Here is a 22,300-nt window from a genome sequence, read left to right as displayed (position 1 = left end):
CAGGGGAGAGGAGGGGGTGGGGGAAAAGGACACATTATAAATTAACAGAGAACTTGTAACGGCGGTCAAAAAAAGAAATTCAATTTACACAAGATTCCACAGCACAGATATACACAGAAAATACAACTCTTATATTACAATAGTCTTGGAGGGAGGGGGGGGGGTCTGTGTGCCATATCTTAGAAGTCCAGAGCTCTATTGCTCACCTCAGGCTGAGAACTCCCCCTTCCCATTTGAGTTCCCCAAACCTGAAATCCCCATTCCCTGCTCTCTTTAGAAATAGGGGGAGGGAAAGGCTCCAAATACTCCTATAAGATACAGGTTTTTTTTTCCCCCACCACTGAGCCAGATCTATGATGTATTCACGCTTCACCCCACCCACACACACAGGGGACCCTCCCGAGTGTGATTTTGCACTTCATAAATCCAGGCCCTTCTCTATGGTGGGAAAAGGAGCTACATCCGGGGGGCAGGGGAATGGAATTAGAAAATGCCACATGGGGTGGGTGGGTGAGGCTGTTTTGAAAGGGAATCCTTATTTGTGCCAAGATGCAGCTGCTTCTAGACAGAGGCGGTAGCAGCTGTGTAGACGTACACAGTCAGAGCTCTGTGATTTGGCCCTGAGGAGCAGGCTGCTGCAGGGGACGGGCATGGCTCTTCATTCAGCACTTTTCCTTTCACTCCCCAACATGAGTTGGGAGTTTGTAGCGGAGATATGAAAACAGGTCCTCTCTTACCTGCGCTCCCTCCTCCACCCTCCTTGTTAAGGAAGAGGCATGAGAAAGGGATTGGAAGAGGGAGAGAAATAGGGTTGGAGGAGCAAGCCCCTTTCTGACAATCATGAGGTGAAACAGGGCACACTTTGTAGCAGCAATGCAGTAAAATAAAATAAAGTGCCAAGAGAACATTTAGCACCTTGGGATGTTGGGAAAAGGAGAGAAGTTACCCAGGCTGGTTGGTCCAATCCGTGGCAACAGGAAGGCAAGGTGAGTCGACACCCCTCCCTGCCCAGACCCATTGGGGACAGGGAAAAGGGATGGGAATATCAGACTGCAGCGGAGGAGGGTGGGGGCGTAGTATATTTTCATTCACATTCTTATGCCCCTGCCCGGAACAACAACATCAATAAATAGACACCGGAGTTGAAGCCCCAGTTCCCCTGCACAGCTGGGGGGGGAGGCCCCCCTCCTTAGTTTTAGTCTTTTGAGTTTATCAGTGACCACAAGCCATTACTGCTGGGAGGAGGGGTGGGGAGGAGCTCTTTCTCCCTCTCTGTGTGTGTCTCTCTCTCCAGCGTCCCCATGTGCTCCCAGGTTCGGTCTCCTCCACTATAACAGTGGTGGCGATGGCAGCTCCTCACAGTCTGGGTTGGAGCACATGATGAGGAAGGAGGGGTGGTGGCAGCAGTGGTGGCGGCAGCAGGGAGTCTTCCTGTCCAAGGCAGGGTAACCAGACACACCTAGGACAGCATCTGTACAGAAAAGTGGGCAGGCAAAGAGAAGAAGTATGAGACAACTGGGCGGTACAGCAGTTAGAGCAGTGTTTTTCAACCAGTGCTATTCAAACCATGGCTGGTACTTGAAGTGGTGTCCAGTGATATGTGCAGGACCCCCAGACACCTGGCAGAGAGACCAGCAATGCAACACAACCATCAGCAGTAGGAGGTGAGTAGAGTAGGAGAAGTCAGCTCAGCAGGTAGAGCTTCAGAGTGCACTTTTTGCATCCTTGAAAAAGCCCTCCCACCCACCCTGTGCCTCTTACTGGTGTTTGTTACATTGCACCTGGCCACCCAGTCCAAAAGTAACTGGCAATGACATCATCACCAGTTACTTCTGGTGGTACTTCCAATAGGTGGACCATGCAAAGTGGTACGGTGGAGGACAGATGTTGAGAAGCTCTGAGTGTGTTAGACTTGTGGCCCAATCCTATTGGCTGTTTATGGCACCACTTCGTTCTGCTGTAAATGGTGCACTGCCACTAAGTGCATTGGAGTCACTGGCTGCTTTTACCATGAGGGCCACTGACAGACCTGGCCCCAGCCAGAGTAGGTAAGAAGGCGGAGGGCTGTGGGCTGTTTGGCGGAGGTTCGGGGAGGGCAGGAGCTGAAGTGGGTAGATCCCAGAGGCAGCAGAATATGCTGGGATACTATTTTTTTGCAGCTCAAGTCAGCCCTTTCCTCTCCTTGAATTTACACCAGCAAAATACCTTGAATAAGTCCAAGGAGACCCATAGGTGCCCTGGTGGCCTATAAAAATTTTTTGCTTGCCTCTTGCTGGTTGTCTGGTGTCCCCGTCCCGTCCCCCCCCCCCGCCCACATATCATACCATTCATGCTCCATTGGTGGGGCTGAATACTATGGACTGGCCAGGGATTGGGCTGTAGGAGAAGTTAATGGTTCATAATCCCCATCAACCATGAAAGTTCACTTTGGACAGTCACTCTCTCCCAGCTGAGCCTACTTCGTAAGGTTGTTGTGTGGATGCAATGGGGGAAGAATTTTGTATGCTGCCCTGAGCTCCCTGGAGGAAGAATGGGATATAGAGGTAACAACTGAAGAAGATATATCTCATTTGCTCCAGATTAGAGATGTGAGTAAGTAAAGAATCACCAGTATTGAGAAGTGCCTACTGTGTGATTATTATCATGGTTGTATCTGCTTTAATCCTACTCTTTCTCTATGGTAATCAGAATGGCATATATGGTCTCCCTTCCCTATCTCAAACAGCCCATCCACATACCCTCATCACTCCTTTCCTTGTTGTCCACACACCTTGTCCATCTTGTAACTTTCTTGTTACAAGAAAGTTGCTCCCTCTCTTGTAACTTTCCGGTGAGGCCTGAAGACCCTTCTGTTTAGACAAGCCTTCTGAGTTCCTGGCCTTTTAAACATCTTTTTAACATCTCTTAACATTTTTTAACATCTGCTCACAGGCCTGATCCTTTTCTAATTTGCTGCCCTGTGCTCTTACCTGATTAGTTTTTACCTGACTACTGTTTTTATGATATGTTATGTTTTAATTTGCTTTTAAATTATGTTTTTAACTTGTTTTAACTTTGTTTTGTAAGCCACCTTGAGTCCCTTCGGGGAGAAAGGCAGGGTAAAAATTAATAATAATAGTAGTAGTAGTAGTAGTAGTAGTAATAATAATAATAATAATAATAATAATAATAATAATAATAATAATAATAATAATCATCATCATCATCATCATCATCATCATCATCATCATCATCTTGAAGCCAAACTAGACATTATGTGGCCTTAACATCCCATTTTTGCTGAGATAACAAGGAACGTAGGAGCAGATGGGCAAACAGTGGAGAGATGCACAAATCCAGCTTGCTGATTTTCCCCAGTAGAACCCGGCCACCCAGCCCTTGCATGAGCATTATGAAGGAGACACAGGGTTGGGAATCTCATGTTTTCCCAACATCTGGTTTGGCTGACAGACAAGAAGTCATTAGGGCAAGGGCCATGTCCCTTCTGTGTTTCTGCACAGTGTCCCATGTAATGCGGGTACTTGATCAATGCTAGCAGTTCTAAGCACATACTGACCTCCGTTGGCTTGGCATTAACAGGAGTATGTTCGCACTGACATACTGTCTGCCCGTTGGCTACCTAATGAGTTCCCTGAGAAAAGAAGAGAGAAAGAGAGAGATCATACAATGTACCCCTTTGCCCTTCACAGCTCTGAAAGAAGACACACTAGCTAGCAAAGTGGACAGCTGAAATTGGTCACATTGGGAGGTCCAAGCATAGAGGACAGCTCCCTGCTGCTTCTTGGCTCCTCCCACCTGCATTCCATGCTGACACACATAATGTTTCTCCCATCCACAAGTCAGCCATGTTCTTGGTGGTTTTCCTGCTGGATAACAATGTTCAGTAACATGCATTTATGCAGCACTAAGACACAAGCCTGCCTGTCAGTTAACCCCATGTGGTAACAATTAAGGCCCAAATCCTAACCAACTTTCTAGCACTGACACAGCTGTGCCAGTGGGGTATGTGCTGCATCCTACAGTTGGGGGGCAGTCACAGAGGCTTCCTCAAGGTCAGGGAATCTTTGTTCCCTTACCTTGGAGCTGCACTGCCCTTACCTTGGTGCTGGAAAGTTGGTTAGGATTGCACCCTAAAAGGCATAACTGTTCAGTGATAAAGATATTTTGCACTTGCTCAGAAACACTCTTCTGCCAGATTTAAAGAGAGAGAAAAAACACATTCCTCCTGTCACCAACAAGTCCTACCAACAGAAACTGGTTTCTCTATTTTCCGCCCTGCCTCAGCACTCCAGTCCAGGCAAGGGTTTCCCCACTACAACACTTTACACACCCTCTGGCTGCATCTTACGAAGTTGCACCCCGGGTGAGGTAATGGAGGCCACGGAGGCTGTGCGGAAATTGGCTGGCAGCATCTCGGCCGAGTCGGGGCTGACACCGCGGAGGTCCTTCTCCCGGAACATCTTCCGCCAGGAGGGGGAACGACTGAATGTCTTGGCACTGTCCTGAGAGGAGGCACACAAAAGGTGTTGGGCACACATGGTAGGTCAGTTAACCTTCAAAAGCCAGAGCCTCTGGATGGAGAAGAGACTCACCTCATCCATCCGCCGGTCTGTTCCCATGCTGATGAGGTTCCCAAATTCTTTTTCCAAAATCTGCCGAGCCTAAATAGAAAAAAAGACAATTTTGGGGGAGGGGGGTGAGAGCTCCCCTTGCCCCCCTTTCTATTCTTTCAACCTTTGACTCCTCAGTTATTCCACAAGGTACATTTCTACCATACCAACTCCTCTCACTAAGTACTAAGGAGAGAAGAAAAGAGGTCCGGGGACCCACCTGACACATCAGTGTGGTCACAGGACTCTTTCTAAGAACATAAGAAGAGCCCCAATAGATCAGGCCAAAGGTCCATCTAATCCATCTTCCTGTATCCCACAGTGGCCCACCAGATGCCTCAGGCAGTACACAAGTCAACAAGATATCTGCATCCTGTTGCTACTTCCTTGCACCTGGCATTCTGGGATAGCCTATTTCTAAGACCAGGAGGTTGCACATACCCATCATGCCTTGTAACCTGTGTTGGACTTTTCTTCCATAAATCTGTCAAATCTCCTGGACAATCTCTAGGCCAGGTGCCATCACCACATCTTGTGTGTGAGTGGGTGGGCTTGTGAGCCTCAGTGACAGCCTCCAAGCACGGCCAAGACTCCCCCTTCCTCCCCCCTCAGAGTTGCTCTGCAGACTCCGGGGCTCTTCCCCCCCCCCCCCAGTCATCCTGCACCTGCTCCTGACCTGTGTGTTCTGGGTAGGGATCTGCAGCAGCAGGGCCAAATCATTGCAATCAAAGGTGTCATCCAGGGCAAGGAGGGCCCCGTGTACCCCACTCTCAACCAGGTTGTTGGCGAACTCTTTCAGCCCAATCATTTGCACCCAACACATCACACGCTCATTGGACCAGACCATCACATCTGAAAAGAGAGAAAGAGAGAAAAAGGAGACAGGCTTACCACCAAGTCCCTACTTCACAACCCTGCTTACTTCCATGCTCCCTGGTTCATTTCTGGACACCTTGCCTCAGCTCCGCACACATACCCTTGATTTGGTTCTGACTCTCTTCCCGTCTTCTCTCCAGTTCCTTTCGGTCATAGTTAAGACGCTTCAGGCACATAATCCCATAATGGAGGCTCACCCTGGCAGATAAAAGCAGAAGTTATACCTGAGAAGCAATGTAGCATAAAGGCTAAGGGACAGAGTTGCCAGCTGGTTGTTCTGGGTTCAAATCTCACTTCTTCCATGAACTCACCAGGAGGCCACAGTCAAATGATTCACCTTCAGTACGGGAAGGAAATACTGACCTAGCTTACTGGCTAACAGGGATCACTAAAATAATGCATAGGACAAAATTATTGAACACTCCAACACAGTAAGATGTGATGGATGTGTAAGATGTGACAAAGGCAAAACAAAAAATTGTTTTTGTTTCATTTGCTTTGTTTACTATTTGATTCATTTTGTCTTTATTTGCTTTCATTTTACATTGATTTCAGGGGTAACCCACCCCCAACATTTGATGCATATGGCATTTTCCAGCCAAATTATGTGAGATGTTCAGGATTTGCACTGGAGTCTGCAACCATCAGAGACGGGACACAAGGATCCCATCTTAGCAGTTTATAACCACATTAATATAACATCTCCATTCATTTTCATTTTTTACATTGAGTTCAGCAGAGACCCGCCTCGCCTTTTGATGCTTGTAACTTCAGTGCTTTCAGTCCAAACAACACGACATTGTCTGTTACCACGCGATGCAATTAACAGTGCAAGCCTCTGAACACTTACTCAGAAGTAAGTCCCACTGTGTTCGATAGAGCTTACTCCCAGGAAAGTGTGCATTGGTTTGTGGTCTAAAACGTCATTTCTGAAAATGTTTATAGGCAGTGGATATAAGGACACAGTTTTAGAGGTAATTTTAAGAAGGCACACATTCGTTTAAGTTTTGTGTTGAATTCACTATCAGAAATTGAGTAGCAACTCTGCTGCTTCAGGCTGCATTGTTTTCCAGCGAATCGGTATGAAATACTCAGGTATTCTATCTTTGCTTTAAGGCAACATAGCTGAAAAAAATCAGATGTTCAGGGCAAGAGTTTTTTAGTCTACGGGCAATCAAAAAGGGCGCACATCTAGCACAAGCTTTCATTGGAAGCATTGACATCACTAGGATCTGTGTCACCGGGTGCAGAAGGCCAGCGTATCATCTCCATGATGGACCTCCTTCCATGAGGTAGGTGGGGCAGTGCCCCAAGCAGTGGGCATGGTGATGTACCACTGCCACCCCTGTTAGTTTTTTTTGGCTATAACCTTTTATAGAATAGAGATATTTCAACGCACATTGTTTCATTGCATTCTGCATGAAATTACGCATTGCATGATATATAACATGATGGTGTTATTCAAAAATACCAAGATTTGAAAAATTTTGGCCAGTAGTGGTGTCACACCCTCCCCCCCATGTGTCTCACCTGGTATAGCCCACACCCCCTTAGCGACACCATTGATTGGAAGAAACCCAATAGCCCATTAAACCCAATTTTAAATAGAAGTAGAGCCAAACTGAGATAGGATTGAATGAGGCATGCTCTTTACTGCAGCTCCCATTTCCCCACTTGTTGGGAGGGATAAGACAGTGGAGTCTTTCAGCCACCAGACCTGGCAAATAACAGCACACCTTCACAGGCCTCAGGCCTCTGGAGGGTTCATGTGGGGCTGACCATGGGTTCGGGACTCATGGACAGTGAAATCCACCGGTCCCAAATCTGTGGATACAGTGGGCACACTGTATATCTAAGCCTTTATTTTTACAATAAAGGAATTTAAGAATAAACAAGTGAGGCTTTGTCAAATGGCCAGGTACTGCAGGGGGTGGAAAAGCCTTCTTGCACTTTGACTACATGCCTCCCTCTGCAAAAAGAACTAGCCCCAGATCAATGGCAGCAGCACACCAGAGATGAGCATATCCACAAGGACATACTATATATAAAAACATAGGCAAAGAGTGGGTTGCGGGCAAGCATCCCCAGACACATAGCTCTCTCCTCCTTGCTGAATTTCTGTGGTTACTTGATGGAACTGCACTTTTCACATACTTGGAGTACTTTTCTTTATCATCCATCCATCAATCTTTTTTATAAAAAGAGCATTTCCCCATAGGTTTGCTTCCACTTATGTTTAAGACAGGAGCATTAATGTGCAATATATTGTTATTCCTCTTTCAGGAAAATTACTCTAGGCTGGGTTTAAGATGCACTGCAACTCACAGAGATCCTTGCTATATACTTGGACCTCCTCCAGCCTCTCTCCCCTACCCACAACCTGGCTGTAATGACAGATATTACTTGGGAATGGGATGGACATAGTTGTGTCTCTCCCTCTAAAGGTGAAGGGGCTGGGTGAATTCCTAAAATCTCATAAGCCAGGGGTGTCAAACATAAGGCCCACAGGCCAGAAACAGCCTGCACAAGCTCTTTATCTGGCCCATGTGATAAGTGGGTTCTCCAGGCACCACTATCAGCTGCAAAGTGACACATTGGCAGAAGTGGCACTGCTGAAAAGGTAGTGCTGGAAGAGTTCAATTACCATGTGGGCCATGATTTTAGTAGTGCAGCTTCTGCCAAGGCGCTAGGAAGAAGAGATGGAAGGAGACCTCAGAAGGCAAGGAATGGTACAGAGGAAGAGCAGACCAAGAGGGGTGTGAAAGGAAGAAGGGAGGCACTGCTGAGATGCTAGGAGAGCCCAATTATCACATGGGCCACCATTTCAGCAGTGCCACTTCTGCTGAGGTGTCACTTTGCGAAGCACCTCTCATGCTTTGATAACTATCTCATGTGTGATAATTAGGCTCACCCATATCTTGAAAATACTATCATGATTTGCATTATTTTATCTTCTGTTATTTGCATTTAATGAGTTTCTAGGCGAGAACAAAGTACTTATTACTGGTCATCACCTGCTTAATGACATCACTTCCTGCTTAATATCACTTCCATCCCTCAGCAGGCACCATGAATTTGGACTGCTGTTTGAAACCCGTTTTGTCACTTCATCTTAAGTATTCTCAGCAGCCTCACAAAAACGATAGTTTACAGAGTCCTCTGTAAGAGGATAGAGCCATTACAAGTACATACAACTGAGCTACATTTGCAAAACAACAACAGTATTTACAACAACAACAGTATTTATATACCGCTTTTCAACAAAAAGTTCACAAAGCGGTTTACAGAGAAAACCAAATATCTAATGGCTCCCTGTCCCAAAAGGGCTCACAATCTAAAAAGATGCAACACCAACAGACAGCCACTAGAAAAGACACTGCTGGGGTGAGGTGGGCCAGTTACTCTCCCCCTGCTAAATAAAAGAGGAGCGCCCACTTGAAAAAGTGCCTCTTAACCAGTTAGCAGGGGTTATACAAAATATACATAACCCCAACAAAGGGGTGACTCAAGCCCTTTGTTTCCCCTCACCTGTGGAAGCTGTCCACCATTTTGAGCTGGCCCCGCAGTTCCTTCTTGTTGAGGTGGTCCAGCATCCGAGCATCCACTAGTGACTCCATGAAATAGCTGCGATACTGGGGCAAACCCAAGCTCGGCAGCCAATCGTTTCCCACCCACTCATGGTTCATATCGCCATATGCCAGGATCTGCAAAAACAGAGAAGGGAAGACACTGTGTGAGGGAAAGTGACAAACAGATGCACAAATAGGACTCACATACCCTGGGTCATTCATTTTCCCAGCTCTGTAACTTCTGGGCCTTCACTGCTTGCCACAACCTACCTGTGCACATGTCTCAATATTCCCATCTTACTTTGCAGCATATCGCCTATGACCTATTGTTCCCATCAACCAAGCCAGGGTTCATATCAAGCCCACCGAGCCTTTCTCCCTCAGCATTCTGCCACTTGCTCTCCAGAACCAGAACTGGTCTTGTCTCCATGACCTTCTGCCCTGTTACTCCTTGCAGACCCAACATCACATCCTTGGCGAGATGCACAAGTTGCATGTGCATTTGGAACATGAGCCTCACTACAGAAAAGTTGCTCAAGTTTTCTCTAAATCCATGTCACTGTAAGCTCAAAAAAGCAAAGTGCTTCTTCCTTGTGCACTCTCTTTCCTTGTCTTCTGGGTAATGTGCAAGACAGCACTCAGATACAACGTCTCACCTCATCCAGTCACAGATGGCCTCCCATAAACCCAGAAGGCGTAGAAAGAACAAATAGATACCCACCCAACAAGGAGAGGAACAAAAAAAAAGAGAGAGAACAACCAGATTGTAAAATAGATCTGCAGGCTTATTTTTCTTCCCTGATACTGCTGCCTCTGATGCATGACAAGGCCCCACCAAATGCACCTGTGCTAATAATCTTATTCATACAAAGCAACAAACAGAATTGCCTCGAACAAGCAATAGACAATAGGCCAGCCTTTCACATTAAGGGGGGACGCCCATTGGCTTCAATGGATTTGCTAGTTCAGTCACAGACTAAACAGCAGAATCAACATAATGGAAAGAAAAGCTCCCATTCATTCAGTGGCATGACAGAGTCTCATCAGGAATGAATTCTCTGAAGCCCCATCAAAATATGATGAGATGGGAAGGCACAGAGAGCAAATCAGCCCAGCCTGACCAGAGACCTTGATGCAGGGTCAACCAGCTTCCTTAGGTTTTGGTCCTCCAGAAGGGGGCTGCACAGACTTTACTCTGCACACATATTCTACCTTGCCACATATGCCTTTTACAATGACTGCAGTGCACCATTACTTTGCTGTGCTACCTATGCCCTACTCAAGCTTGGAAAGGAAGAGCATTTCAGAGTTTTGCCCACTCTGCCCACACCATCAATACAGAAGCCAAAGAATGCTACTGACCCTGCCTAATTCAGTACGTGGGATGTATTCATGTTGCTGAGTGTAGGGAGAGTGAGGTCATAGCTCCTGCTTTGCATGTAAGAGGGTCCCGAATTCAATCCTCAACATCTCAAGGCAGGGCTGGGAAAGTTCTCTGTGTGACAACATGCGGCTAGATGGACCAATGCTCTGTTCAAGGCAGCTGCATCTGTTCATAGGAGAATACTGAAAACCCTTTGTTGGGCATATACTGGATCCTCAAGTTATGGATGTTCAAGTTACAGTCATCCTGAGTTATGGGTGGCCACATTGCAACCCACGTTGCAGCCCAACTTTTGCACAGTTGCAGCCTATCTGTTCATGTGCTTTCACCTGTTCCAACTTACAGCACTGTTACCACTTACATCCATGCCGATTTCCAGACAAACCTCCGGAAAGGAACCAGGACATTCAAATCATGCCAAGAAATAAGGTGGGGACTTAGTGTACTCACATCAGCCTGACTGAGCAAAGTGGGACAACAACCTAAACAATCTGTCCACTCTTGGGGTTGGGGAAGGCAGGCCTGGCCCAAGATCCTCTGGTGCCTGGGCAGCAGTGGCGTAGCTACACGGAAGTAGAGCACTAAGTACTGCAGGTGCCGCAGTGTGCCATGTAAGTGACCCCTCCTACTTGCTGACAGGGCCACTCTGGGCAGCAATGCCAATGCACAGGAGCGTGTTGCCATCGCTGCCCAGAATGGTGCTGATGTTCAGTGGTAGAGGTAGCTTACACAGAGCATTGTGGCACATGCCGTACTTACCGCACCACTCTCCTGTAACTACGCCATTGCTGGGTGGCACACCAAATGCTCCCCCCCTTATCTGACAGCACATCCTCTGCCAGTTCTCCTCAAAGAGGAAGGCTGCAATCATATCCACACTTTCCTGAGAGTAAGCCCCACTGAACAAAATAGGGATTACTTCTGAGTAGACCTGGTTAGGATTGTGCCCGAAGTGTGCAGGAGAAATGGGCTAGTGTCTCCTCTTCCATTGTGTTGCCTCCTTCCTTTTCAAGGAGGAACAGTGGCAGAGAAGGCACCCCTTGCTAATCTGCTCCTTGAGAAGACTGCCTCAGTCAGCCTCATGGATGGGCAAGTTCTGGGAGAAGAGGATACCCAAGCCAGTGACTGGCCAAAGTAGCCTCAAACTTGGTTGTGTGTAACACATGAAGTAACCTCATGCCAATTTGAGTATGGAACTACTGTAAGCACACCGAAAAGCCAACCTTAAGAAGATATTTGCTAGATCAGACTAAAGGGCCATTAAGTTCAGCATCTTCACTGGTATTCAGGGGTATACTGTCTCTAAACCTGGAGGTACTATCATGGTTAATGGTCACTGAATGGCAGACCTCTCCTCTATATGACAATGTCTAATCCTAAAGTCCTCAAACAAGTGGACATTCTGTGGCAGTGAATTCTGTACGTTAACTAAGCATCACTACAGTCAAGGATAAATCCAAATCTGCTTTGAGAATGCCCCTCATATAAACAAGCATGGCAGAAAGACCTGTTTAGAACGAGCTGTAATAGTGCAGTGGCTAAAGAGTGTGAACTTTGAATCAGGAGGCTCCCAATTCAAATCATGCCTTGCACATGACGAGACAGCCTTAAGCAAGCCCATATTCTTCAGCCTCAGCTCAATTTTAATTCATACATGCACACACACAGGCATGCAAGGAAAGAGAAAGCCAAAATGCCCTCCCTCCCATACCTGCTCCCAGCTGATTTCCTTTGTCTCCTGGACAGAGGTTAAATGTGAAGCAAGAAGGAAAGCAGAAAGGAATGTTAAGTCAGGATTAGATACAGTCTGTTCACACGCAACTGCCAATAGTTCCAGGAGTAAAAGTCAAGGGCCTTTGTCATTATAAAGAGTTTACACTTTCCTGGTAGTACTAGTTTGTTGTGAATGTTATGAGTGAGGAGAGTCCCAAGGAAACAGTGAAAAGGGTCCCAAGGGAAACTAGGATTTAAAAAGTTTAAAAGGGATTTGAATAGAATTAAATTATTTGAACTAGGCTGCAATCCTATTCACACATACTTGGGAGTAAGCTCCACTGACTATAATGGGACTTACTTCTGAGAAGACACACCTAGGTCTGGACTCCTATTGTCTTTTCTTCCAAGAACAGCAAAGCCGCACAGAGAACAATGATGGATCCTTAATTCAGATTCCAGAGAGCACAATCTAATTATGACATTTTGGATCTGGCAATCCTGGAGTAGTGCTTAAACTAGTGGGGGAGGCAAGCAGAAAGGGTCTGGATCCCCTATCTTTCGTGGTGGCCCCCTTTGCAAATGTTTTTAAAAAGCTACAAGGGGCTATCACTTGATTAAAAGCGGGATAGCCATGAGGTGGAACTTGTGGGTTTCATTAAGAGCCCTCTATTCCCCCCCCAACTGTATGAGCCACAGAATCAAGACTGTACATCTGGCAAACAGTATTAACTATTTAGGTTCTCCTGGACAGAAATAATAGAGTGCCTTCATCAAGTACTCCTGATATGCCCTTATATAAGGGTGTACAGATTCCTCCACCTCAAAACAACCCGATTAAAAGCAGCCACTTGTGTGGTGAAGGATCTAACAAGCTTCCAGAAAAACAGACAAGGTCATCTTCTGACTTCCTGATAAGGACACATACACACAAACACAATAAATACAACAGCACCACTTACTGGCTTTGTTGTGGCCGTGAGAGACTCCATCTCTTCGTGCGTCATCCACACATTGCCGGTAGACTGACAAAAGGAGCCGGGGCGGGGGGGGGGAGAGGAAACAGAAATGACTGTCACGTCTTCAGAGTGGATGAAGCCATTCTGGCTCCTCCAAGCCCCACAGAGGGAGGCGTAAGAAGCAGGCCCTCACTTACCGTACGGGAGGTGGCAGGGGCTGAGGGACTGGTAAGTGACACCATCTCCTGAATTGCAAGGCGCAGCTTGAGCCGGTGCAAGGGGTTGCTGATGCCAATCTCTCGCTGGATTTCTGTGTCCGACAGGTTGGCCATGATGGCACCACTCTTGACGTTGGCACGGCAGGCCGCCACATACCAGGCTGGCATGCCAACCCACAGCTGCCAGAGAGGGAAAAACAATTCTAAGGTTATGCAGATACTGTGCCTGTGCAGGCCTGGGGGGAAATGGAAGGCCTTACGTCATCATCTCTTGTTCTGCACCACTAGCACTCCTCTAGTATGACCATCTGCCTCCCATTCTAGAAAATGTCCCTTTCACATACTTAAAAAGAAAAGAATTCACCCAGGGGGGTCACGTAAATCATCATTAATAACTTGGGAGCTTTTGCTAGACTGGCGTCTAGCCTAGACGCCTTTAAAAGGGGATTGGACGAGTTTCTGGAGGAAAAATCCATTATGGGGTACAAGCCATGATGTGTATGCGCAACCTCCTGATTTTAGGAATGGGTTAAGTCAGAATGCCAGATGTAGGGGAGAGCACCAGGATGAGGTCTCTTGTTATCTGGTGTGCTCCCTGGGGCATTTGGTGGGCCGCTGTGAGATACAGGAAGCTGGACTAGATGGGCCTATGGCCTGATCCAGTGGGGCTGTTCTTATGTTCTTATGTTCTTATGTTCTTATGCTGTAGCTACTTTGATATCAAAAGACACAGACTGAAGCAGAGCCGATTCCTACAGTTCTACTCAAATACCTACAATTCAGTGAAAGGCACATGTAACATTTTTTAGTCCCATCATACTTATTCCTCTCCATGGATGGAAGTTTGCAAAAGCCACCTCTGCCAATCTGAAGCTGAAGTTGGCTGTGAGTAGCACTGACTGTCTCTCCCCCCCATTACCAATTCCCCTCCACAATCCCTGCAGCAATTTTGCATTTTTTTTTAAAAGGAAGCTTTTTAAAGTTAATAAATGGCAAATGAATGGATAAATGCATGAGTGTTCATGCAAAAAGCAGAAAGACTGCCTGAAGCATTGAGGGAGGGAGGGCAAGGCCAATGACTGAGCCAGTGTTCATTGGCTGGTCTTAATGTCTGTCATTTGAGCAGCAAAGCTGGGCTTACTCTGCAGCTGATAGCTATGTTGGGAATTCTCTTTTTAGACGGCATCTGTGTTCACTCTTTGTGGGGTGGCCGCTGCGCTCTCTCTCTCTCTCTCTCTCTCTCTCTCTTATGTAAGCATTCATGAGGATGCTTGGGTTCTGTGTGCTGCCATTTTCCAGGGGCTCTAAATTGCCACCCCCCTCTCAACTTATTCACTCCTCCCTCCACCAAAACAACTCAGGATCTGTATATCAGTTGTGCCAGGTTGTCTAGGTTCTGTGACAAGAGTCCTCAAATGGGCTGTTTCTTTGCTTCTCCCAGGACATCTGGCTTCTATGCCCCCGCTGAGCAAACTTAGGGATATCCCACGCTGCACCTCAAAGATACCTTTGCATACATTGAGGCTGCATACACATTAGATTTAAAAAGCAGAGTTTAAAGTATGTTCACTGTGCTCCTGAGCCTCTTTTGGTATGCATGTGTGTTTATACCATACTAGCAGTTTGCTTCCCCGAAGCCTGTGCAATAAGCCACTCTCATTACCTCCAACCACGACACAACAGTGGGGCCATCCCAGGCAGCAAAAGGCAGGCCCTGCCGGCAAGCTTCCTCGAGCAGCTCGTGCCTGGGGGGGAAAAAAGCAAAAACAGATGGAAAGGGGAAGGAGAGAAAGGCCTCAAAGTCAGGGGATGTCTTCATTGGATTAAATATTCCCTTTCACCCTGGCCATGAAAGCAGACTTCCTTGGCTATTTCCATCCTTTTCAACCCTAGAGTCTTTTCCCCCTTGTTCATTTGTACATAACAACGCTGAGAATCACATCACACTAACTCTCATTTTATTGGTGGAAAGACAGAGGCTAGCGGCGTGTGGATATGTGTGTAGCTTTGCCTCATGTGGTCACAATGACTTCATGAATTGAGCTGAGCTCTGAACCCAGATCTTGAAAGTCTAAGGAAGCTCTTTGCCCTGCAAACATTCCACAACAAACTCACGTCCCCATCCTCGGCCAGTAACCCTGCATTCCCATTCTCTCCCCCCCCCCACCATGCCCAGTGACCCTTCTCACTTCTTTTTGTTCCTGCGATCCTTGTCCACAGGTCCTGACAACTTAGAAAGACCCAGAGGGTCTGCCGGAGACATCTCATCAGACGGCGTGCCAGCTACAGAGAAAGATGGACACATTACGCACACACACACACACATAAAAAAATATATCAACTCTGTTATCTCCTTAATTATCAACACAGAAAACTCAGAAATACTGGCGCACCAGAAGGATCAAAGGCAGCAGAAAAGGTGCTCTGTTCCTGTGTGCTCCTATGGCACAAAAGGAACTTTTGCCACCAGCTCCTGACTTTTTTTTGGGGGGCAGGTCAATCCTCAGGCAAAAGATGCATCAGTGGGCCCCCTCAATCACTGAGGGACAGAGAGGGGAACAAACTGTGAAGTCACCCACATAGCATCCACCCTTGTACTCTCCAGGAATCCCTGTGCAGCACAGAGGCTCTGAGGGAGAGCACCATTCATAACTGTGTGCCAAGTGCCTGGAAAGATGGAAGGCCTTCCCAAAGGCCTCATAAAAAATAATAACCTCCATTTGCAATGAGTGTCCCTTGCAACATGCAGAGGATGTGTGTGTGGATGGGGGGGGGGTCCTCAAGAGATTCAAATTTATGAAGACTGTACAACCTGTGGCATAAAGAGGGGGTGCAAACCACTAAGTTTTGCATGGTGCTTTACCACAACATGCAAGCGGTCCCTTCCCCTGGAGCCATTCTTGGGCTGCTAGAGAAAGAAGCTGTAGCAGCCAGAATGGCTCCAAACAAGAGGGGAAGGGGCTGCTTGCATGCTACAGTGAGACACCATGCAAAACTTAGTGGTTTGCACCCCCTCTAGCTACACCACTGTGTACAACTAAGTATATGGGGCAGTGCAGGATTTCTGGGGAGGGGGGGCTTGGGAGGTCTGTTAATTAATTTTAGATGCAGTTTCCTAGGAAGCAGAATAATGGGTTCTACAGAGAGAAGCAGAAAATATTTTAAAAGGGAGAAGAGCAGCAGGACAGAATAATAAACAGAAGTCCTGCTCTCAGTAAGGGAAGCATACCAAGCGAGGGGGAGTCACGGCCCAGTTGCCCCAGCCTCCCTTTCTCCTTCTTGCCAAAGAGGCGCCCAATGGAGGATTTGATGCTTTTCTTCTTGGTGGATTTGTGCAAGGAATCCTGGCTGCTGTTAGTGGCCTCTGCCCCCATGCTGTGCCCAAAGAAGGAAAAGGAGGCAGAAGAAAGGGTGGGGGTAAGAAAAGCCAGGTTTTAAAGTCAGGTTCTCTCTGGTAGAAAGACCCCTACTCTAAATGGACATCTTTGCCTTTGCTCACACCACCCCTTGTCAAACAGATTCAGTGCTCCAAGCTGATGCCCAGTCAACAACTCAACTGCTCCCTATGCCCAAATTCTGGATGAACATCCTTCTCCTTCCTCAAAACCCATCTTTTGGTACTAGGGGTTTTGTGTACTAGATGATTGTGACCTGGTCAAATGCATCCCAATCACCAGAGTCCCTGGATATTCGCATCCAATTTTTTTGGGTCCCTATCATTTGCATCCCACTAAGAAACTATAGCAAGACAAACTATAACTGGGCAACAAATCACATGTTATATATCCTAAGCCTCTTATTGCAGCCCTAACCCTACCATTGCATTTTAAAAATTAAAAAAGCACATCTTATAAATATTCATACATTGGGACACAAATATCCAGGATGGAGAAAGAACGGACGCAAGCGTCCAATTCTGGAACACATTTGACAAGGACACCCTTGTCCAGGATGCAGTGATCCTATCACAGCATATTCATCCCCTGTTTACCCCATGCCTCTGTTCTCTCTTTTGCAGCCTTTTTTCTCAGTTGTCTCTCTTTTTTAAATTGCAAGTTCTGTGGTGCAGGTACCTTTCCCCTTGTACTTTTTAAGGCACCATGCATGCTGATGCTGTAATATTTGATGATGAGAATGAGGAGACAGAAAGTCTTCCTTTCAAGCTCCACATCTTGCCTTTTGACCATTTTCTGACTCTCAACATACTGCAGCAAAGAGCCAAGACGGTCCCTCCCAAATTTGGTCTCCCTTCTGCTCTCACACTCTCTATCCTTGTGTGGCCGCCACATTCACAGAGCCAATCTAACGCCATACCTTGTGAACATGTTCACAGCAGTATTAAGTGTCTCCTGGCTATTGGCCCTCCGGGTTAAATCACCAGAAAACACATCTGGACATTGGCTCATGACATTGCCTGTTTCTCCTTCCCTCCCCCATATTCCCCTAATACCACTACCTTCACATTTGAGAATTCTCCCTGCAGCCAGCCTGGATGGAGTTCACTGCCAGCTAGTGTTTGTTTGACTGTATTACAGGACAGCTGCCCTGACTCAAACCTTTTTTTTTTTTTTTAATGCAAGCCTCTTGCAGGGTTCTTGCTTCTTTCCCCACCTTGACTTCCATATTAGCTCCAGAAGCAACACACCCCTTGGGAGAAGCTGAACGAGGCAAAGGTTCTCCCTTTCATGTAACTCCTACACAATAGAGATCCTGCACTTTCAGAAGCTGCACTGAAGGACACATTATGCATCCTTGAGCCCGGAGGTGCACATGTTGCCTTCCCCTATCTTTTAAAATGGTTGGCCTATTCCTTAAGTGTACCTTTTTTTTAATCAGAAAAAAGAAAATAACTAAAACAGGATATGGTTCCATTCACAAAGGAAAGGCTCTCTGCACATGCTCAGAATCGCTAAACTGAACTTTTTTTTTTTTTTTTTTAAGATCCATTACCCTCAGGGGTAAAACATACTCATAGGCACTTTGCCCTGCATGCTAGAATTTCTAAAATTAAAAAAGCTGGCTGCTTTACAGACTTCCAGTAATAATAATAACAAAAATATTCAATACAACAAAAATACTCAGACCTCAGATTCTTACCTAAATTTATGTCCTATCCACCTGCGCTACCTACCTTGTCCTCAGGTCCCTCCCATCTTCCAGGGATCCAGCCTGCAGAGCCAAGGCTTGGGTCATGCGCTCTAGGCGCATTGTACGAGGTGTGGAGGGAGCCGAGGGTTCGCACAATGCCAGGGCCTTCTCCTCAGATACTCGCCCTTCTTCCTTAGCAACATGGTTCTGCTGTGGGCAGAGGACACAACAAAACAGAGAGATTTAAATGGCACTGTTAGGAGGGGAGGCAATGCTTGCAACTTTGCGAGTCCCTCAAGTTGGGTGCGTGTGAAAAACTGCGAGCTTTGGAAGTGTTGCTGTGAGGAAACTGGCTCTCCAAAGGCATCTCATCACAGAGCTAAATTACACCTAAAGACCATCTAGTTTCAAGGTTGGTCCTCCACTGTACCACTTCACATGGTCCACCTATTCAAAGTACCACCGGAAGTAACTGGCAATGACATCGTCATCAGTTACTCCTGGGTTGGGAGCCCAGATGTGATGCAACAAACACCAGTAAGAAGCTCAGGGTGGACGGGAAAGCATTTTCGAGCACGGAAAAGCATGCTTTGGAGCTCTTCCCAATGAGCCAAGCTTTCTACTTCTGCTTGTTGCATCATGTTCCTGGTCTTGAAGCCAGACAGCAGGGGTCCAGGGGTCCTGCAAGTACCACCAGACATCACCTCTAGTACCACTGGTGGTACCCATATCACTGATTGAGAAACAATGATCGAGTTCTATATATTATCTCCTGCACAAACTGTCGGCACTAGGCTATTGACTCTCCTGGGACAAAGTCCCACAACAGCCCACCCCCTGCCAGCCCACTGAGCACTGCTGCTACCACCATTACTGAAGTTTCAGGGGTGGACCCCTTTATGGGCATGGGCCTTCAGTCAGCCTATGACCTGACCAACCTCTGATGCCACCCCACATACAGCAATACTTTGACTTTCATCGCTTTGTTCTTTCAGCAGTTTCAATTATAACCACATTTCAATCCATCCATGCGCTTTCCTGTTTTGTACGATTTCACCCAACTTTCCACAATGTTCATCAATGTTCTTATGTTTATTTTTCTTTTAGTTCTGTTAATTTAGGTTTCTCATGTTATACAGTTAGTTATTTATGTTTTTTGCCAGCCAAAATAAATTTGCAAGCTAAATGAGGCTATGCTTTGACATTCACCTATTTTTTTTTTTACTTTCATCCATGCTCTGGTCCCTAACCAGATAAAAGTGCAAGGTATTGCTGTGTCAATAGATGGATCAAAATCCTGGTATTTATTACAATAAGAAGAGATCAGTGTGAATAAGGGACCTCGCAAACAGAAGTACCTGGACAATTCAAGAAGCAGTTTGGCTGGAATAAGCAGGTCAAGCCACATTCAATGGGAAAGGCATTTCACACAGGAACATAAGAGAACAAACAGAAGGGCAATCTGTTGGATCTTACCAAAGAGGATCCATCTAGTTCAGGATCCTGTTTCCAGCAGCAGCCAACCAGATGCCTTCATAAACAACTGTTTATATTAGTATACAAGGCTTGGGGGCAAAGCACTTAATGTGGATCATTATGACAAGCTTGTAAGGCAGGTATTATTATGTCTGAATTGCAGCCTGGGGGGAGTTTGCCTAAGTTTGCCTTTCCAGCACTGGCATAGCGGTGCCAATGGGACATGTGCTGCATCCTGCACTTGGGTGTCACTCACGGAGGCCTCCTCAAAGTAAGGGAATATTTGTTCCCTTACCTCAGAGTTGCATTGCCCTTATGTCAGTGCTGGAAAGCACTGACATAAGGGGTTAGGATTGTGCCCTAAGTCTATCTAGCGAGTTCACGGCAGAGATGAGACTCAAACCAGGGAAGTCCTGATCAGCAGCTCAGCCATCACCAGCTAATAAGGTTCCCTACTGAAGAAACCCAGGCCTCCCCCTGCAACTGCTCTCCAATGCCGTGCTGTTTCTGAACCTGGCAGCTTTTCACGGCCATCATCTCTAACAGCCAATTATAAACTTATCTTCCACAAATGTTTCTGACCCTTTTTTAAAGCTAGGGGCTATTGTAGCAGGGAAGGCCATGCTAACTGTGGATTTTGTGAAAGAGTGCTTCCCCCTTGCTAGTTCTGAGTCATCTGTCAATCAATTTGATTGGGTGAATCCAAGTTCTAGAATAATGAGGAAACAGGAAAAAAAAAATGTCTCTCTGTCCACTCTCTCCATAACAACATTTTCAAACTTTATCATAATGATTTTCAACCTTTTTCCAGGCTCTGGCTCCTCCCACTCTCCAATGCTCTAGCTCAGCACTTTCTTTCCCTCCACATTTCGTCTTCCTCTCTGTTCCCCTCTTCCTTTTCCAATCCAGGGAGCAGAAGGAGGAGGAGGAATAATGGAGGCATGTAGGCAGACAGAGATGGGTTCCCTCCCCCCCATAACAAACTGCTGTCTGAGGTGATTGCTTCAGTTGACCTAATGGATGGGCTGTCCCTGCTCTTGACCTGTGCTGGGGATGGTAGCCAATCTGCAACATCCTGGGAATTAATGCCAAATAACATAAGAACATAAGAACAGCCCCACTGGATCAGGCCATAGGCCCATCTAGTCCAGCTTCCTGTATCTCACAGCGGCCCACCAATGCCCCAGGGAGCACACCTGATAACAAGAGACCTCATCCTGGTGCCCTCCCTTGCATCTGACATAGCCCATTTCTAAAATCAGGAGGTGGCACATACACACCATGGCTTGTAACCCCTTAATGGATTTTTCCTCCAGAAACTTGTCCGATCCCCTTATAAAGGCGTCCAAGCCAGACGCCATCACCACATCCTGTAGCAAGGAGTTCCACAGACCAACCACACGCCGAGTAAAGAAATATTTTCTTTTGTCTGTCCTAACTCGCCCAACACTCAATTTTAGTGGATGTCCCCTGGTTCTGGTGTTATGTGAGAGTGTAAAGACCATCTCTCTATCCACTTTATCCTCCCCATTCATAATTTTGTATGTCTCAATCATGTCCCCCCTCAGGCGTCTCTTTTCTAGGCTAAAGAGGCCCAAACGCCGTAGCCTTTCCTCATAAGGAAGGTGCCCCAGCCCAGTAATCATCTTAGTTGCTCTCTTTTGCACCTTTTCCATTTCCACTATGTCCTTTTAGAGATGTGGCGACCAGAACTGGACACAATACTCCAGGTGTGGCCTTACCATCGATTTGTACAACGGCATTATAATATTAGTCGTTTTGTTCTCAATACCTTTTCTAATGATCCCAAGCATAGAATTGGCCTCCTTCACCGCCGCCGCACATTGGGTCGACACTTTCATCGACTTGTCCACCACCACCCCAAGATCTCTCTCCTGATCTGTCACAGACAGCTCAGAACCCATCAGCCTACATGTGAAGTTTTTATTTTTTGCCCCAATGTGCATGACTCCACCGGGTTTCCATGCAATGGATCCACCTGGTTTCCATGAAAAAGGGTTTTCTTTGGCATGGCCTATAAAGTATTATTTATTTATTTATTTATTTATTTATTTATTTATTTATTTATTTATATTCCGCCTTTCTCCCCGAAGGGCACCCAAGGCGGCTCAGCCAAACAACTCATTTTTAGCAGCAATGGTCTCCAATATCCTAGAATGAATGGGCCATGGCAATCCACATTCAGTCCTTGGCACCTTCAGTTAAAAGATCTTTGAAAGCAAAGCTGGGAAGAACTATTGCTTGATGCCTTGAAGGGACACAAATCAGAGTAAACTATACTGGATCAGATGGACTCATAGCCTGACACACCGTTAAGGCAACTTCACGTGGAAGAACCCAAGCACTGGTGGGGAGGGACAGAGATGGGACACCTTTCAAGACACTT

At 46.5% G+C, this 22,300-nt stretch overlaps 1 protein-coding gene across 1 annotated transcript in view; it reads right to left on the bottom strand.

Moving 5' to 3' along the window:
* The window catches only part of PPFIA3 (PTPRF interacting protein alpha 3), a 69,178-nt gene continuing 46,878 nt past the window's right edge, over positions 1-22,300 (bottom strand). Inside the window, exons 17-31 of the mRNA XM_066631426.1 lie at positions 18,461-18,627; positions 17,863-17,878; positions 16,559-16,673; positions 15,519-15,612; positions 14,993-15,074; positions 13,309-13,509; positions 13,115-13,177; positions 12,151-12,177; positions 9,015-9,190; positions 5,587-5,684; positions 5,287-5,462; positions 4,593-4,661; positions 4,331-4,502; positions 3,557-3,631; positions 1-1,471 (exon numbers count right to left, since the gene is read on the bottom strand). Coding sequence (XP_066487523.1) covers positions 3,573-3,631; positions 4,331-4,502; positions 4,593-4,661; positions 5,287-5,462; positions 5,587-5,684; positions 9,015-9,190; positions 12,151-12,177; positions 13,115-13,177; positions 13,309-13,509; positions 14,993-15,074; positions 15,519-15,612; positions 16,559-16,673; positions 17,863-17,878; positions 18,461-18,627 — 1,515 coding nt within the window. The 3' untranslated portion in view covers positions 1-1,471; positions 3,557-3,572. The remainder of the gene's footprint in view (positions 1,472-3,556; positions 3,632-4,330; positions 4,503-4,592; positions 4,662-5,286; positions 5,463-5,586; positions 5,685-9,014; positions 9,191-12,150; positions 12,178-13,114; positions 13,178-13,308; positions 13,510-14,992; positions 15,075-15,518; positions 15,613-16,558; positions 16,674-17,862; positions 17,879-18,460; positions 18,628-22,300) is intronic.

The sequence above is a fragment of the Tiliqua scincoides genome, chromosome 5 (genome assembly GCF_035046505.1).
Source record: "Tiliqua scincoides isolate rTilSci1 chromosome 5, rTilSci1.hap2, whole genome shotgun sequence".
Classification (NCBI taxonomy): Eukaryota; Metazoa; Chordata; class Lepidosauria; order Squamata; family Scincidae; genus Tiliqua; species Tiliqua scincoides.
The sequence above is the reverse complement of the archived record's forward strand: the minus strand, read 5'-3'. Positions and strand labels throughout refer to the sequence as shown.